Below are 19,340 nucleotides of genomic sequence, written 5' to 3'. Positions count from 1 at the left end.
ATCTACCCTAAGCATGCTGTCAATAAGCAGGAAACTCAATAAATTTTAGCTGAGCAATTTGTGGAGGACACACAAATAAAGACAGCAGGAATCCCCCAAAATCAAAAGTAGACACGTAAGAGTTATAACCAAAATGTCTATAATGTAACTATTATGTTCTATCTCTGTCATATAGGCACATTCTGATTGTACACTTTCCTCACAACACTGGCTAATCCTCAAGATTTTACAGGTACTGAACAAGATATTGTGCAATTTAGATATCTTAGACACTTTATCCTTTAGACAGATAATAATCCAGAAACTGATAGTGTACCTTTATTGTACAACTGCCTCAATATTCACTTACTGGTACTGGGTATGTGTGTATTTCAACTAATTTCTATCACACAGAGCTGAATTAATATGATCAATTCCCGTTGAAATTGCTAAAATTGTGTATTGGATGAGTATGCCAAAATATAAGGGTAAAATAGGATAAAAATACCAGAAAGTATGCTGTAAAAGTATGTTGGAAGAAATCCATTAGCAATCTTTATTTAAAACATTTCCCCGGATAACCAGGTGCCGAGGAGGGTAACAAAATAAACTACAATACAAGATAATGCAATTCCAGCTTGTCCCGCCCAGATTCAGGTGACAGCTGGTATCTGGACTCTACCGTTTACGTGTAGTTGTTTGTCCTTGTCTCTCCTGCTGGCTGGAGGAGCAGAATTGGGTAGGGCATGGTGCCACAAGCAATAGGGTGTGGGGTAGGGGGAGATGTGATAGCGGGAGAAGAACACGCCAGGTAAGGGGAAAGGACATAAGACATCTGCAGGCTGTTGTCCCTTCTGGTTCTTCTTCCAGCCAGGGTGATGCTGGGGACCATATCAATACCCTGATGATACTATATCTCATTCTGCAGCTGAGATCATTTTGCTGAACCCTTTGTGGATATAATCTCCCTCATCCATTTCACCTTGGACTGTACATTAGCAGTGATAGGACTGGATGGTCCCAGGGTGCCAACTTCTCCAGTTGTGTGGGATAGACGGAGGCTGTAGATAGGATTTTCAGAAGTTTGACCTCCCACCTGCTTGTATGAGCCTTGTCCCTCCTGGCTGCTGGGGCGGGGGTTGGTAGACTAGGTCCAGAAAACAGTAAATGCCTCCTTAAGAAAGGGAGTGATTGACCCTGCTTTGAAGTGGGCAATAGTGCATCTACTCCTAAAGAAACCTACTCTGGATCTAGGAGGGTTGAATAACTATTGCCCAGTCTCAAACGTACCATTCTTGAGCAAGGTGACTGAATGAGTAGTGGCTGGGCAACTTCAAGGTTTCTTGAATGAAGCTGATTGTTTGGATCCATTCCAATCTGATTTTAGGCCTTGTTATGGGATTGCAACAGCCTTGGCTGTCCTGGTGGATGACTTGCACCAGATGGACAGAGGTAGCACAACCCTGTCGATTCTCTTGGACCTCTCAGCGCTTTTGGTATCACTGCTCACGGTATTCTTCTGGACGTCCTTTCAGGATTAGAACTGAGAGGCACCATTCTGCGGTGGGTTTGGACCTACCTTGAAGGTAGATTTCAGTGTGGTACTGGGGACTGCTGCTCCACCCCTTGGCCTCTGGCCTCCGGGGTCCCACAAGGTTCTTTCTTGTCCCCCACACATTTTAACATCTATATGAAACTGCTGGGAGAGGTCATCTGGAGATGTGGGCAGAGTTTGCACCAATATTACGCAGATGATACTCAGCTCTATCTCTTGCTTCCAGCAGACCCCAGGGAGTCTGTGGAAACTTTGAACTGATACCTGGAGGCATTTTGAGATGGATGGGGGCAAACAAGCTGAAAATTAACTGCAACAAAATAGAGGTGCTAGTGATGGGCAGAAGATTTGACCTGGGAATTAGGATGTCTTCAGCCCTGGATGGTGCTGCACGCCCCTAAAGGAGCAGGTTTATAGTTTCAGGGTGCTGCTGGACTCAGGCCTCCTGTTAGATTAACAGGTAGCAGTGGTGGCCATTGGCACCTTTAACCAGCTTCAGCTGGTGAGCCAGCTGCAGTCCTTTCTGGCCAGGAAAGATATTGATAGTTCTGTTTTATAAAGGAACTTCTTTCTTCTCTATGAAAGTAGTACACCTAACTATGCTCATGGGTTTATGACAAACACCCCACATTCTAGATAAATTTATTTGGAAAATCTATTCATTTCAACACAGCTTCCTTTTAAGAAACCATGTTTAATTTGTTATTGTAAGTATCAATTATTTCAGTAGAATTTAAGAAGTGTCCTACCTCTGGATAGAGATTAAATCTTTTCAGTGTATTGATCACAAGAGGATATTCAGTTATGTTGTCATTCATAATCATCAACAGTCCCTTTGAAAACGATGGTGCCACAACAATGGTCTTGAAATAGGAATAATAAAGTCCCTAAAAAGAATACATGTAGATAAAATTCATCAGCAAAAAATATTCTACAACCGTGCCATATACAGCACTATATTTTTCCAGTAGACGTCAACTAATAACAGTTATTAATTTAAGTCTCATTGAGCTTGCTTAACCTTTTCTAGATTACAGTCACTTGCTGTGATCAAGAGAAAACTGAATTAACAGCAAAGGAAAATCTTCTCGGTTGCATATAAATGTGAACGCTTGTATTTGGCTTGTAGTTCTCTAGTTCTGTCCTAGATTTCTGTAAGTCTATACAGAATTGTCCAAGTCACTGGCAATCTACTCATTTGATACATATGTATCAGGGATACAACAAATTTCATAGATTGGTACTATATCTTATTACATACAGCGCTATGCATTTAAGTGAACAATTGTACTAATTCCAAGGCAATAGCATTTGTTCCTGTATCAGAAAGAGTTAACCTATGAAAAATTGAAGATGAGAAATACACAATCAATATTATAAGTACAAATTTGCACTAATTTAGTTGGTAGTAGAATAAAATAAACAATCATTTTAAATACTGTCTCATATTAATGTAGTACGACACTGTTTATGTCAAAAGCTCTCCAGAAAGACCAGGGGGAAACCAGACGTGGAAGGTCCTATTTCCCCAGCCTCCCTCGAGCATGCTTGGCTACTGTTTGCCCCTGAAACAACATCTCCACCCCTCACACACACACATTGGGTAGCTGTCACCACCTGTCATTTTGAGATCTGAGGCCAAGTCTGACAGACCAACTTCTGCCTGTCTCTGTCACACACACACCTTTCAGTTAATCATGTAGCCTGGCTCATTGAAGAGCTGGCCTACACATAACCCATTTTTACACTTGAACCATCTGGGGACAATCCCAAGCTCTCTTAAACATCGTTCTAACTTTTCTGGGGGGGAAAGAGTAAGAAGGGAAGGTGGACGTAATTACTTGGAGGGGAAATATTAAAAAAATCGGGGAGGATTTCACAAATGTGGGAGAATGCAAAACACATAAAATAACACAGAAAGCTAACACAATCGGAATAAACTGGCTCCCTAGCATTACAGCTTACAGTTCTTCAGGGTCCTGAGCCATGTCAGCCTGACATGGGCCTACCCTGCAAAGGACTCCTCCTCCCTTGCTTGCTCCTGGGAAAGGCAATAGAAACTTTCACTTTAGGGGTTTACTAATCACATCCCCTTGCAGGGATTAGTGCTCTTTTCCCACTCTGACTGGTGCTAAGCCAATCAGTTGTTTCCTTTTGGAAGAGAAACCCTATCCTTCTCTCTGAGGATTTGTGATTTGTTGTCCAGTTCCCACTCTTACTGAAGAGACTGTGCAAAAAGATTATCTGATTTTGAAGCTGAATTAAAACAGGGAATCATAGGGACCAGGTGGGATCCATTTGACTCAAAATCCCTCTTTTAAAGGAGTTTGAATCGATAATTCTTTCTAGCATAAAATACTATTACTACATTACCACAGGATATAGGGGAAAATATGGTTAACAACTTTAAAACCAATAGTTTAATTTAAAGTATAATTTCTCACCATTTCTGTTCGAAAAACCATTTCCCTTTCCAGAGCTGAAAGATGAGAAAAGTGACTGTTGTTTTCAAACAGCATTGTTATATGGTACCTATAAAAACAAAAACAATACATCTCAGAAGTAAATCTGAAGATTCTCTTTTTCATTCAGTTACTATATTAGCAAGTTGTAATATAACAAATTTTAATTTCAGTAAAGCATCTGACAAAGTTCCCCATAGTATTTGTTTAGACAACTGTTTAAATGTGGACTAGATCATTCACAGCTGTTTAGAGAACAGTCTTCAGAATGCTCATCAATGCTACCCCTCTACATTTTTATCAAGGATTCTTTCCACCCCTTCATCCGTCATTATCGACTTTGCGATGACATAAAGCTGGGAGATCTTAGAAGGCAGAAATAAAATTCACAGTAATCTAGATAGACTGAAACAATTATGTCAAAATTACTAAAATGAAATTCAACTATGATAACTACAAAGTTCTGTATTTAGATCACAAGTATCAAATTCACAGATATATGATCAGCAGTATACAGCTTGGCAGTAGTACATGTGAAAAGGATCTCAGAATTACAGTAAAGCAAAAGCTTAACATAAATCATTAGTGAGATGCAGATACAAAAAAGACTAAGGCAATTTTAGGCAGTGTTAATGCTAGTGCAACAATAGACCCAGAAGCACTACATAACAAGCTACAAGCTTGCCAACAGCATTGCAGATTAGAATGGTAAGAGTCAAAAAGCAACAATTGGTGCAAGGGAATAGAATTTAAAATTTAATCATTAAAGTACCCCTACGTGTTTCGCATGAGCTTCTTCAGGGGGATCTTTCTCTGCTCAAGCATCCCGTGCAAGCAATAAAACAATTATGAATGGTCCCCAGATCTGGGAAATGGGACATTCCTGATTGAGGAAAATGAGAGGTGAAGAGTATATGCAGAAAAACATGGGAAGCAGGAGAAAGTTAGGAACGGTAAAAGTCTGACAACAAAGAGAGAGAGAGAGAGAAATTAAAGATACTGAAAATTATTGCCCAAGCCACAAAACATACAGACACCATAATTATGGTTCCAGCACCCAAATCTGGACCTTGATTATATTTGCCAGCTTTAGCCATATGCTACAGATAAACTTACCAGTGAAGGATGCCTGAAACAGCAGCTGTTTAAAAAATGAAAGACAACAATTTACTTCAGGTACAAGCACTGAAAACTATTTATTTATTTATTAGATTTCAGCCCCATTGCATTCCCAGCACCTACATATGCAACAACCCTAAGAAACTGCACAAAAATTATTACATTGCTTTACTGTATTTTAGTGTACTTTGGACAGAAATCTGCACAATTCAGAGTATGACCAAGAGAGAAAGATCACCACAGTTATTCTATACTGGTTCCTCAAAAAGCAGTACTACACACACTACACTTGATCTTAGCCAAAAGGCAGAGAAGCAATCTCAAACAACAGTACGATGGTGCCACTTTTGTATTTTCTTTTTTTGCTTTTGCTTTTTTTGTTTGCAGGACGATGGTACTATAGTTAGATCAGTTAGTTTCTTTTGGACTGTTTGGCACTTGCATGCTAATCTGGAAGTACAGAAATCTTACAATAAGGTGTCTTCACAAATGAAGATATCTTTAAAAAAGACTTTCACAATGGAACCTCTGTTGTATTGTGCAGACAGATGAAGTGACGGTAAAGGAGGAATTACTGGTGCATGAAGACTGCAAGGAATGGTCATACACTGGATGCACATACATCTCGCTTCAAAAGTGCTGCATGTATATATGTGCCCTGCTTCTCAGAAAAGACAAAGTACTAGAAATGCAAGGTCCTTTAAGTGTTAATTTTATTCCTAAGCACTCCAAACACAAATGCTTGCTTAAAACTACATCACTGGGTAGCATTAATGCTGCATTGGAGAGCAAGTATGGTGTACTGGTTAGAGTGTCAAACTAGGATGTGGAAGACCTAGGTTTTAATCCCCACTCTGTCATGAAACTGGGTGTTTTTGGGCCAACCACACACTCTCAGCCTCAAAGGGTTGTTGTGAGAATAAAATGGAGGAGAGGAGAATGATGCAAGCCACTTTGAGCCCCCATTAAGGAGAAAGGTGGATAATAAATGAAGTAAATAGATAAATGCCTTATACTTAAATTTCTAGGGCTGTTAACATAGCCTCTGAACTGAAAGCTGGATGCCATTGTTTCAATAGTCTATTCATTTTAGTGATTGCTATCTTTAAGCCTACACATTAGAAAAAGTGAAAACTACATGGTTAAAACCTGACCGTTTACCCTACAATTCTCAAGCAGCAACAATATTCTTTTAGGGCATTTTGTAAGAATTCACAGCTACTTAAACTTTATGCACCCAAAAAACGTATCAACATTTAAAAGAAAATTAGTTATTTCAAACATATTCTTCTCACCCATTAGAAGTGTAAGCCATATTTTGTTGTCTGCTCTTGTAATGCTGGCTCCTGTTTCTTTCACAGTAACTGTCAAAAAAAGACGTAACCATTAGACTTTTAATTGGTCAAATCTGACAAGGTGAGCTTTAACTCACAAAAGCTTTATATGCTACAAAATGTTGTTGGTCTTTAAAATGCTACTAAACTTGTGATGTGGTCTTCTTTCTGAAAAAGTTAAAACTATAGCATTTTTTCCCCATAAAAGGTTTAAAATATTATCTGGGCCAAAAAAAAAGAGAGAGAAGAGATGACATTTATTGAACTATCTTAGATTTCTTTAAAAACATTATTCCACACCCTACGAATCAAGGATTTTGAAAAACAAGTAACAAAGGTTAATACTGTGAATGGTCCAGTTTCTCTTAGGGTCAATGAGACCATCTAACTTTTCTTTAATATGACCATTAATACCAATAAATTCTGAATTATAAGAAATATAATTTTGTTTCAAATTACTAATAAAGAAACACATAGTATAACGTAGAACTAAAAAAATATTTTATGGCTCTCTAGCCAATATGTTTATAGTATGTAAAGACCAAACCTAAGCATATTTACTCAGAAGTAATTCCCATTCAGTTTAATGGGGTTTACTCCTAATAAACATGCATAGGAGGACAGCGTCACAATTATGAACACCATTTCAGGGTTTATCCACTTGTCCTTATCACTGCTTGCTTTTTGACAGGTGTTGACAACCTGACATTTCAAGACAGTCCTTGAGTTCCGTTTGAGTTGATCTGGTTTTTGCACCTTCCCTTGAGATCTGATGCATGTTGAGCACAGTTCTGCTGTGGTTTAGCTAACTGTTATTAGGTTTTATCTAGTACTTGATGTTTTAAGTATGGTTTTGAAATCTGTAGTTAGTCACATTGGTAATATTTGATTGGAGAACAGGCTATAAATATTTTAAATAAATAAATATAGCATGTTGCCTTGGGCAACTGCAAGCATGCATACTGTTATATCAACAGATATCCATCATTGGTGATAATTTACCTCAGCAAATTAAAAACACAGTCAGTACTATCAAGGTAAGAAAACAGAAATATTTATGTTTCCCTAACACCAAAATTGAGGAGGTCACCTGGGAGCACATACTGCTCCCACAGTCATTTCTCACCATATAAGCATCACTTCTAAAATCCACAGGCAAGGGAAAGCAAGAGGACACATCCTTGTCTGGTAACTTAAAACCTTAAGTATCCAACCAATGTTCTGTAAACTTAATGCAGCACTACTGAAACTGATGATGAGACTCTCACCAGGATTTCATTTCTGTGCTTGAATCAATCCCATCACATTTGAGAAACTCAAACGGAAGAAATTAAAGAGCTCTCAACACATCCTGATAGCAAGCTGAGCTAGATGAACACCTGTAGCTACTATTGATCTACGACAGTATTGGCCGCTCAGACTGGCAATAGCTCTCTATAGAGTTTTCCTGGTAGAATTTTTCACGTCACCGACTATCTGATCATTTCAACTGGAGGTGTGTGTGTGTGTGTTAAGTGCCGTCAAGTAGCTTCCGACTCATGGCGACCCTATGAATGAAAGTCCTCCAAAATGTCCTATTTGGGGACAACTGGAGGTACCAGGGATGAAAAACCTGGGACCTTCCACACGCAAAGCAGACACTCTACCACTCTCTGGCTGTGCTGCACAAATGGCTTGAAAAGTGCAACTTCTCGTCTTAGTGGTCTGCTTTCTGCGCAAGTGACTTTGATGGCGACAATCTTAGTTCCTCTGCCATCCTCTCCCAACACTAGTCCTTAAAGGAATCTGGGAAACGCTCTGTCAGAATCCCTCCTGTTTTGTTTTGTTTCATTCTACTGAGACAACGCCTCCCTTCCCCTTTTCATCGGGGTGGGGGTGGGAATGCTTTCAACGTCCGCCAGAATCATTAATGCAGATGAGACCCGCCATCTGCACGTGCAGACGTGATAAAGCGGGGAGGGAAGAACCTTCAAGTGTTTAGCCGCTTTTTCCTTCTGCCGAAAGGGCAAATGAGAGGCGGCCGCGATCTCCAAACAGGTCGTCCCCCCACATCCACCCACCCAGTTAGGAAACGGCCCCTCTGAATGGCGCTAAGAGCGGGGAAAGTTGCCCACAAATGCGGACCCCAGCAGGGACTCTCCTATATATATGTGTGTGTGTGTGTGTATACACATATACGGCCCCTCTGAACAGCGCTAAGAGCGGGGAAAGTTGCCCACCAATGCAGACCCCAGCAGGAACTATCCTCTCTCTCTCTCTCTCTCTCTATATATATATGTGTGTGTGTGTGTGTGTGTATACACATATATATGTATGTGTGTGTGTATGTATATATATATAATTTTAATAACAAAAAGGGGGAAATTATAATATGCATAAATCAAAACACCAAAAATAAAAAAAACATATAAAATACAAAAATATAAAAAGAAAAGAGCACTTATAACACCGTCACAGTTACAGTATAATATCAATTGCTAAATATACAGTGCTCTAATACCCCCCAGGAACTCTCCTGCCCAGCGAGTCCGCGTTAAGGGGGGCGCAGCCTTCCCGCTCGACCCGGTCCACGTTTACTCGGCAGAAAAGTCCTCCTTTCCGCCGCAGCCGTACGCCTCCCTTGCTCGGGAGGCCACGCCGAGGCTCTCGGAGGGGGCTGGCTGCCCAGGAGCGGGCTTGGCGGGGCGGGAAGAGGGGCCGCGCGGCTGCCTTGCTCCCACCGCCCACCCATTCCCCCCTTCCCTTCGCCTTCCTTCCGGTCTCCTCACCGCACAGCCAGTGTCGCCAGGCGCGGAAGTCGAGGGTGAGCCGGTCCCGGCTGGAGCCCCGCCGGTGGCAGGCGCCGGCGGCGCCTTTCCGCGCCCCTCCCCGCTTCATCGCGCAGGCGGCCCCCCCGGGAAGCAGCCTGCCCAGCGGCCGCTGCAGCCCGCGGGGAGAGGCGGCGGCGGCGGGCGGGCTCTCGGCGGGCGGCTCGGGGCTGGGGCTGCGCTCGGGCCCCGCCTCCCCGTCCGGGCCCTGCTCCTCAGGCGGCGGGCCGGGAGGCGGGGCCGAGGGGGGAGGAGGAGAAGGAGAAGGCGAAGGAGGCGGGCCGGCGGCCGCCGCGTCGTCGGCTGGGGCTTGGGGCGCGGGCGGCCGCCCCCGTCCCCTGCCTCGCCTCGCCCGGGCCATTCCCCCTGAAGCGCCAGGCCTGACGAAAGAGGCGGGCTGAGGGGACGCGGGGAGGCGACGGGACGTGGCCGCTGAGACGGGAGACTTGGTCCCGCTAGTTCAGGCGAGAGAGTGGAGCGGTCACACACACACACCCCACACACACACAACTTCCCTCAGCGCGCACGCGCGCGTCTGGCTGTTGTGGGGCGCGAGCGGGCAACGGCCGAGCGCGGGCGAGTCGCGCGCCTGCCAACGGTCGCCTCGCCGGGCGCGCGCGGCCAACCCCCTCGGCGCGAGGAGATCCCTCCGCCCTTCTGCCTCTGCCTTCTCTCCCCTCCCCCGCAACAACAACAACAAAACCCGCCTTCACAACTGCAGCCCCTCTAACGCCCCACAGCTAATTTGAAGCCGAGATAGATATGCGAGAGAGAGAGAAAAAAACAGTACACGCTCTCTTTTTGGAAAGGTGCCAGGGAGAGTTGGGTTCCAGTCTCTGCTCAGTAATTTAAAAAAAAAAATGGCGCCTTGGTGGGGTTGCCAACTAGGGTTGCCAACCTTCAGGTACTGGGGGAGCGAAATAGACACCACTGCGCAAGTATCAAAAGATTTGGAAATCAGTACAGGAGCGAAAGCAGTTTGAACAAAGTGCAAAATTCTTTATAAGCTACTACGTGAAAATGAAGACAACGCAAGACAAATTGTACAACAAAGACCTACAAAAGTCCATATGGACAAGTTCATATGTACAAAGATGTTTTTCAAAGTTGTCTCAATAATGAGTACAAATTCTTCTTATTCAAGGCAGATATCATGTAGTAAGATAGAGGCCATCAGTTTAGGAAGGATACGGCCGTTTCAAATTCTTAGCTTTTAAGCAGGTTCTTCAGTCCTTCCTGTATTATAAAAAAAGAATTTGTACTCATTATTGAGACAACTTTGAAGAATATCTTTGTACGTATGAACTTGTATATATGGTCTTTTTTAGGTCTTTGTTGTACAATTTGTCTTGTGTTGTCTTTATTTTCATGTAGTAGCTTATAAAGAATTTTGCACTTTGTTTAAACTGTTTTCGCTCCTGTACTGATTTCCAAACCTTCAGGTCTCCTGCTATTACAACTCTTCTCCAGCCAATAGAGATCAGTTCACCTGGAGAAAATGGCCGCTTTGCCCATTGGACTCTATGGCATTGAAGTTCCCGAACCACACCCTCCTCAGGCTCCGCCCCAAAAACCTCCCGCCAGTGGCGAAGAGGGACCTGGCAACCCTATTGCCAACTACAAGTTGGGCAATACCTGTAGATTTGGGGATGGAGCCTGAGGGGGGACCTCAGAAGGGTTGCCAACATCCAGGTACTAGCTGGAGGTGTCCTGCTATTACAACTCTTCTCCAGCCACTAGAGATCAGTTCACCCAGAGAAAATGGCTACTTTGGCAATTGGACTCTATGGCATTGAAGCCCCTCCCCAAACCCCACCCTTCTCAGGCTCCACCCAAAAAACCTTCCACCGATGTTGAGGGATCTAGCAACCCTCTGAGACCTGGAGATCTGCTACTACATTTGATCTCCAGACTGCAGAGATCAGTTTCCTGGGAGAAAGTGGCTGCTTTGGAGAGTGGATATGACATATCCCACTGAAGTTCCTCCCCAACACCCCCAAAATCTTCAGGTATTTCCCAATGCAGAGTTGGCAACCGTAGAGTGGGATATAATGCTGTAGCGTCCACCCTCCAAAGCATCCTTTTTCTTCAGGAAGACTGATCTCTGTCATCTGGAGCTCAGACGTAATTCTGGGAGATCTCCAGCCCCCACCTGGGGTTGGCAACCTTAATGTGAGTGCTCATCACTCTCAGCCTAACCTATTTGAGAAGGCTGTTGTAAGGGAGAAAACTGATGAGAAAATGATGTTTGGGAGAAAACCTCCAGGTAGTAGCTGGAGATCTCCCGCTATTACAACTGATCTCCAGCCGATATAGAAAATGGCCACTTTAGCAATTGGACTCTACGGCATTTAAGTTCCTCCTCAAACCCTGCCCTTTTCAGCTTCCGCCCCCAAAATCTCCAGGTATTTCCTAACCTGGAGCTAACAATCCTAGGTGGGATAAAGATATAGGTAACAAATAGCTGTTATGGTCTTGGGCCGGGGAGCCCTGAATTCAAATCCCTACTTGGCTGTGAGCCTCACTGGCTGACATTGGACTCTTGTTCAGCCTAACTTACCTCACAAGGGGATAAAACTGCAGGGGATGGTCACTGATGTGGGAATTTTCTTTCCCATCCTTAAGTTCGTTGTGTTTGGATTTCTCTGCCTGCCTCTTACCAAAGCAAAGCCAGAGAATGTGATAGGAAACACTTAGGACAGTTTCAGACCACACACACATAGCACAGTAAAGCATAAAGGTTTATTTGAACTTACAAAGAGTTATAAGGCAAAGAGAAGAATAATACTTGACAGATTTAACAAAACCCCACACAGAGACTGATACACAGACAGACAGACAGACAAAGCGCTCAGGTCATTCCGAGGAAAGACAGAGATATTCTCTCTCTCAGAAGGACGACAGGCTGGCATCTTGGAAGCTCTTTTATAGGCTGGCCCGTAAGGAGAGGTCTCAAACGGCCACCTTTCAAATTCTTCAGGAGATGAGTTTTCACAAATCATGACTAATATTGTTTGGAAATATCCTGTTCCCAAATAGGTTACTCAGTTCCAGGGGTCTCTAACAACTGCCCGTTTATGTCCGCCTGTGTACATAAATTCCCCCCAATCTGTGCAGATAATTTGTTGCCGGTCTAAGTGACCTTCCTATCCTTGAACATAATTTCAGCCACCTAATGTGCTTTTGGTTAATCAACTCCTAAATGCAATCTCTGTTACCCTCTAAGGTCAGGAGCCTAGTGGAAAAGCTGAGGTCAACTAGCTTCATGTGGCTTTTAAACTACAGGTTATAATATATTAAGGCATGAAAAGCGGTTCTTCTTAAGCCAAACCAATATGTTTAATATAAAAATTCTCGGCACAGTCACAAGACTGCTTGAAGGAAGGGCAAAATTAAAGCGCAATCTAAATAGCTGCCTAGAACCCAGGCAGGAGGGCTCCTGTATGCCTGAGACCGTGGAAGGGAGCTGCTAGAGTAGAGCTGGCCGAAGTGGGCCTAGCTTCAGTGGCTTTTAATTCTGGTGAACAAAAAAGCTTGCAGACTCATTTGTGTTGTTTTACTTGGCCTAAATAAGAGGCATATTTTTTTTTGTTTTTGGAGTTTTGATTTGGAACAACTTAGCAACTTGGTTTAAAACTGCTTCCTACAGCTAGTGTGTGTGTGTGTTAGTTTCAGTCTTAGCTGTATATTGTATTTATTTTATAAATAAATGTCAAATGCCTAGTGTTTGAGGGGCTTCAGATCTCTTATCTTTCTCATGGTAAACTAGTTGGTTTAGTGCCTACTAGCAGAGCAGTGATGCTGGGTCATCCACAGTGAATTCTGCATACTAGGGTCTCCCCGATATGCAGAAAATATGACTTGAAATATAAAAGAAATTTACACACAAGCTCAAAAAGGCCTGATGAGGACTGAACAGGCTCAAGAATGGAAGGGATTAAGGAAGAAGCAATCATCAGTTAAAGAGGGAGAAGGCATGGGGAGATGGGTCTTCTAAAGTCCATAAGAGCTTATAATATGCTATGGGGAGGGACAAGTTAGGATAGTGGCCACAGCATAGTGGAAGGGGAATTTGGCTGCTGTCCTCACGCCCTTCATTACTTTAAGCCCTATCTTTTTTAAAGGCAGCCCCCGGTTGCTCTTTCCAATCAAGAAAAGGGCCCCAGTGCCATGGCCCTGATCCTTATTCTCCCCTTACCTGCAGCTGCTGTTTTGAGCCAAACCACTGTGGTGTTTCAGTCATGAATACAAGAATCCCATGAAATTTGACACATTGTTACAGGCAGATACCTCGTTGCCTGGGGGATACATTTTTTAAGTTGTCTTGAAAACAGCTGTGAAATGCAGAAATTTGCCTGGAATGTTCTCACCCTCCTGTTCAGTGTATCAAGGGACATATCACAATGCATAAACAAGATATGTTGTATTTTGCATTTTCCTCCCCTCCACTGGAATGTGGGTATGGTTAGTCAGATTAGTATCTGAATTTGAAATACAGTTTGTGCCTTAAATGTGTGTCATGTTCCCTGCAAAGAGGGTAAAAATAAATATCTTAAATAAATACATAGGCTTTGTTATTGCAGATTAGATAAAATCTGTGTCTTATCCTGCAAGTGGCAGGCTCTATATGGTAATAGAAATAGTCTACCTGCTGTTCCCTCCTACCCTAAATCAATAAACTTGTTCAGGATACAGAAGAACAGACGGTACTTCAACAGATTAATTTTGGATGCATTAAATAGCACCCCAGTTGCTCTCACTTGTGTGCTCCTTGGAGCTTTTGTCTAAGGTTTTACAATCTCTTAGTCATGTCCGCCCACATTCTGGAAGCTTTAAGTAGTTTCTTTGTCCTTCAGCTACAGATGACACATTAAAAAATAAGCTGGGTCTCCTATGAAACGAGAGCTGCTGCCTGGGCAGTCCTTATTTAGGGCACAAAGTGGCACTCACCGCTTTTTGAGACTCCTTTGTAATACGGGAGTTGATCCTTAGCTAGTCTCTATCCATACTGCTCTACAAAAGTCAATAGATTAACTCAGATTTATGCTAGCTGAGCATCTAACCCTGGATTTAACAATCTCTGGGTTTTGTGATAAAGGATTTCTTTGCAGATGGCTTGCACAGAGACATAAGCCTCATTTCTTAATCTTACTGATGCATATATTCATATTGTTAGAGCCCATTGTACTGTGTGCTCTGCTGTAAAGTGGGGAGATTTAAGGATTTATTCTTACAAGGAGGTGAGATAACCCTACAGTGCTCTGGACTCCAGGAAACGTTGCCTTCGAGCACACACCCAAGTGCCATACCCCATTAATTGATCTTTAATAATTATTCCCCTCCCCCGGTTTGCATGTGCCATCATTAATGCAAAATAAGATCCTCAGTTCATTAATGGTGTATTGACAAGATTAAAGAAATTCAGTCCTCTGCCTCCGCCCTCTTTAATCATTCCAGTGGTGAATACAGTAGGATAGTTAAAGGTATTGAAAAGGTCAATGGTGCACAGTAAGCGGTCATAATTATTTGCCCCATTAGCAAACTCTTAATTTAGCTATATTACACAGATTAAAAGTTAATTAACTGACATCCATTGTAACAGTTCCATTTACAATAATCTTGTTTTAATTGCTTTTTTTAAAGAGGTTGATTGTAAATTTTAATGTTGTTATATATTCTGATAGCCAAGTCAGCCAAATCTGAGGATACTTAAATCCACAGCCTGGACCCATGAACAGACAAGACAGATCTTTCTACATACCTGAAAAACACCCCAGGAAAAAAATCTGAAATTTAAAAATTACATGGGGAGTGTAAAAAAAACCCAAAATGATAAAAGTAGCAACTGTAGCCTTAAGAAACAGATTCCCTCAGTGGCCATTGCTAGGGAACCACAATAGGCTTGGTTTCTATTAGTGAAAGGGAGGAGGAGGGCCTTTTCCAGGGATACTTTAGCTTTTGAAGGAGGACTCATCGGGACCATGCCTAGCAGCAACCACTGAACAACTTGCTACCATCCGACTTGCATGACTTGTCATGGCCTAGCTGCTTGCTATTGTTCAGCAGCAGACCCTGTACAATTGCCAGTGTGGTGTAGTGGTTAGAGTTTCAAATCAGGACCTCAAATTCCCATTCTGCTGTGAAAACTCACCATGTGACCTCAGGCCAGTTCCACATTCTCAGCCTAATTTACCTCATGAGCAGGGGGGAATGGCCATTGAGAACACCTGGAAGCCGCCTGGTGGGCTAATAGCCTCCCACCCACACCTACTGATAGAAGGGCCCTGAGCAAGGAGGGAGAGTCGGCGCCCAGCCAGCCTGAGGCGAGGCAGGAGAAACAGAGCCCAGACCACCAGGCTCCATGTGAGAGGCAAGACGGGCGATGGTGACACCTGACTTAGCCTGCTCAAGGCCAGGCAGACACTGGCACCCAGTCGACTCTTGCACAAGCTGAGCCAGATACGGGCTCTCAGCCCAGCCAAGCCCTGTGCAAGACAACGCAAATGGCAGCACCCAGGCCAGGTCCTGTTTGAGGTGATGCAGACAGCGGCACCCAGCCAAGCAGACAGTGGCGCCCAGCCCAGCTGAGCCCCCCGCAAGGCAAGGCAGATGGTGGCATTTGCTTTTGGTCACTATGGGGTGGGGGAGGGGAGTGGGATATAAATGAAGTTAATAACTCTCTTCTATTTTATACTTTTCCCAGTTTCATCAATGGAACAAGTTAAGTACAGCTTAAAATGATAATTTGTTACTACTCTCTTGTTGACTGTGAGAAAAATACTCTTCGATCATCATACGAGAACTGTTATCTATTCACTACTCTCATCCACATATATTTATGCAATTCAGTAGTCACTGCTCACAGACCAGGAATAACAGCATTCAAAAGACACAAGTGGTAGAAAAAAGAAAGCAGGCACAACAAAAATGAGAGACTTTTACCACTTCTGACTCAACAGAAATGAGAGACTTTTTACCTCTTCCTGTGACACGCAGCTAAGGCCAGAGTAGCACCACAGAAAGGCGGAGTCCAATATTGAGGCAGAAATTCTTGCAATGTCTTCATAATGCTATGTAATGGAAGAATATCACATATGACTTCACGCACCTGACAAAGTGGGTGTTGGCTCATGAAAGCTTCTGCTGCAATAAACTCATCTTTAAGGTGCAACAGACATCTGTTATACTGTGACTCTAATAACAATTAATTCAGCCCCATACCAGGGCATCAAGAAGCGAATCCCAATGACCATTTACAAGGTGATAAGTTACCACTGTGTGCTCCATTTCATTTGCTAAGTATCATCTTGACATGTACCAAGGAGCATCATCTTGCTACTCTCCTGCTTCTCCAAACTTTTGATAAGGTGCAGAAAGGTGGCAAGATCTTTTCCTCACTTCTTAGCAGCAGAATGCAGATGACCTTCATAAGTTACCTGGTTGTCTCTATTCTCCCTTTAGGAGAATATGTCAATGCTGATCAAATCACATGATGCAGGGTCTCCATAGAGAGGTAGGCAGTGCTGGCACCTGGAGTTTGGCAAGGTATGTGAATGCATCATTTGCATGCAGCAATAACATTATATGCCAAGGTAGAAGTCATTGATTAAGTCATCGATTAAACTCTAGACCAGTGATTCCCAAATTCTTTGAGTCATGGAGCACTTTCAGGAGAGAAATTTGTCACAAAGCTCTAATTTTCCCCTAGCACCTAAACTGAATGACAGTAGTAGTTTTCTTTTCTTTTTTTCTGGACAGTAGTAGGAGCACTAGGAGATGTTTCGCAGAGCACCAAAGGCTCCTTGGAGCACAGTTTGGGAACCGCAGCTCTAGACAATCATCAATTAAAAATCTGTTGTCTGTTGACATCCCTAATTTGTATTGCCAAGTTAAAACAGACTGTTGTGTCTGTCTTAAATTGGTTACAGGAGTCACACAGTTAACCAAAGTTGCTGCCAGACAAATGTAATCACTGAATGTGAGAATAGCACCATGTAACCAACAGATGGCACTGAAGGGGTACAAAACAATACCAGTGCAGTAGTTCAGATTTATTTTCTCTCTTTAAAATGATCTTGGTCTATTACATTTAGGAGAATATTATTAAAGAAAACCACCATTAATGTACTTTATTTTAAGAATAGAGAGCAATCAATACATGATATACTGTGGCATGTCACAGTTGCTGTACAGTTCTATTTCTATTTATTGGGGCTCAAGCATGTCATTTACTACCATTTGCTCAGGCCAACCAAAATAGCACAGAGCAGGGTACGAGCTTCTGTGTCCCCTGAACTGTATTGGGCTGGATGAGTTCAGCAGAGACAAAGCAACAGGGAGTTTTTGGTGGTCTCTTTTATTTTTCATATTGAATATCCAACCTGGAAGAGTTCTGAAGACGACAAAATTTCCCACCAAATCTTGTGGAGTGTCTGTTCACCTGAAGAAAATGTTATTTGATGGCACTTGTTTTGGGAATCTTTATGTAGCCCCCCACAGCTATCCTACAAACTCCATTTAGTTATGCATATATTCAGAATAGCTCTGACTAGCCTGATCTCTTCAGAGCTGGGAAGCCAGGCCCAAGTTAGTACTTGCATGGGAGACCACCAAGGAAGTTCAGGGTTGCTATGCAGAGGCAGGCAATGGCAAACCACCTCCACTCGTCTCTTGCCTTGAAAACCCTACAGGGTCCTGCAGTTGCTGTGAGTCAGTTTTGCAACTTGACGGCACACGATGTATAATTGCAGCAAATACAGGGCATTAGTAAAGCAGCAGCTTGATCTGTTTTGCTGTTGGAGGAATAGAAATAGGAGTTTTTGATTCCAGGAAATGCATGGTAGGGCTTTATAAAATTGGGAGTGGTGTTGCAGGCAGAGTGAAATGAGAAGCTTTCTTCTGCCACTCAAAATGGTAGAGCTTGAAGCCATGGAACAATATTGTCAAGAGGTTCAGAATATAATATATAACAGAATTCACTGATACCACGGCTATTGATGATCTCCAGCTTAGATGTTTTTAAAGAAGATTGGACCAATGCATATATCCTTATTAATTGAAGATATAGCTATACTTTTCTTCCCTGTATAAATTTGGACAGCTTCTTTGGATCAAATACAAGTCTTTAAATAGGTGCCTCTGCTTGTTGCTGTTTGTACTAGGCATGATAGCTAATAAAGCACCACATGAAGAAGGTGCTCTCTCAAGATCCTAGGGACAAAACAAAAACTATCTTGACTCATTTCTGTAGGGGACATCTTGCTGGCCGCTTTTGCAGCCAGAGTATTGGACCAGACGGCCTTTGGGTTTGATCGAGCAATGCAGCTCTTGTGTTCAGCTGAGCATTTGTTCATTCTTAAGTCACAATGACAGAATGGGTAATTTGAGGTCTAAGCTTGCTCGGTTGACACTCAACTGCAGCCCTCGAATTGTTACAGTGCCACCTTGTGGACAATTTCCATAAAGGCAGCTGCTCTAAAAGAAGCAATAAGGATATTCGATTATCACACTGGGATTCTGGTCATTAACATAGTTAAGTTAGTAAAACATGGCATAGCAAAGATCCACTCAGTGCATCTGAGGAAGTACACTCTAGGTCCATGGAAGCTTATGCTTGTAAAAGGTTGTTAGTCTTTAAAGTCTCACCAGACTCTGGTTTGGCTGCACTGCAGTTACCTCCCTATAGCTAGTTAGCAAAACCTGAAACCCCCTCAGCCACTACAGGTGTTAAACAGGTTTATGAAACTAAGGACATTGCCAATTACTGCTATTGTGAATTGTCTCTGTTCTTTCCTTGACTGAGTTTGAATTTTATGTAATTACCTTTTAGCCCCTACTTACTGCATTTCACACCCCTTTTGAGCCTTTATGGGGTCATACGTGACTTGTCACACAGCTCTGCCCTCACACACAGGCTCCCCTTTTTCTGTAGCAGCCCCCCATCTTGTGGAATTATCTTGCAGAAAAAGGGAAGAAAGTGCCCACTTCTGGCTTTTCACAAGGATGTGAAGTATCTTCTATGCAAGCGTTTGATTATCTTGTGGCACTGTTTCGTTGATAACAGGTTGTGACCTGTTTCCATGTT

General features: G+C 42.9%; 1 protein-coding gene and 1 pseudogene across 1 annotated transcript in view; both read right to left on the bottom strand.

The window, feature by feature from the left end:
- The window catches only part of DPY19L1 (dpy-19 like C-mannosyltransferase 1), a 51,823-nt gene extending 42,206 nt beyond the window's left edge, over window positions 1-9,617 (bottom strand). Inside the window, exons 1-3 of the mRNA XM_056857047.1 lie at window positions 8,950-9,617; window positions 3,979-4,066; window positions 2,284-2,421 (exon numbers count right to left, since the gene is read on the bottom strand). Coding sequence (XP_056713025.1) covers window positions 2,284-2,421; window positions 3,979-4,066; window positions 8,950-9,617 — 894 coding nt within the window. The remainder of the gene's footprint in view (window positions 1-2,283; window positions 2,422-3,978; window positions 4,067-8,949) is intronic.
- LOC130484882 (U2 spliceosomal RNA) lies at window positions 5,257-5,434 on the bottom strand (annotated as a pseudogene).
- Window positions 9,618-19,340: the final 9,723 nt, after the last annotated feature.

The sequence above is a fragment of the Euleptes europaea genome, chromosome 11 (genome assembly GCF_029931775.1).
Source record: "Euleptes europaea isolate rEulEur1 chromosome 11, rEulEur1.hap1, whole genome shotgun sequence".
Classification (NCBI taxonomy): domain Eukaryota; kingdom Metazoa; phylum Chordata; class Lepidosauria; order Squamata; family Sphaerodactylidae; genus Euleptes; species Euleptes europaea.
The sequence above is the reverse complement of the archived record's forward strand: the minus strand, read 5'-3'. Positions and strand labels throughout refer to the sequence as shown.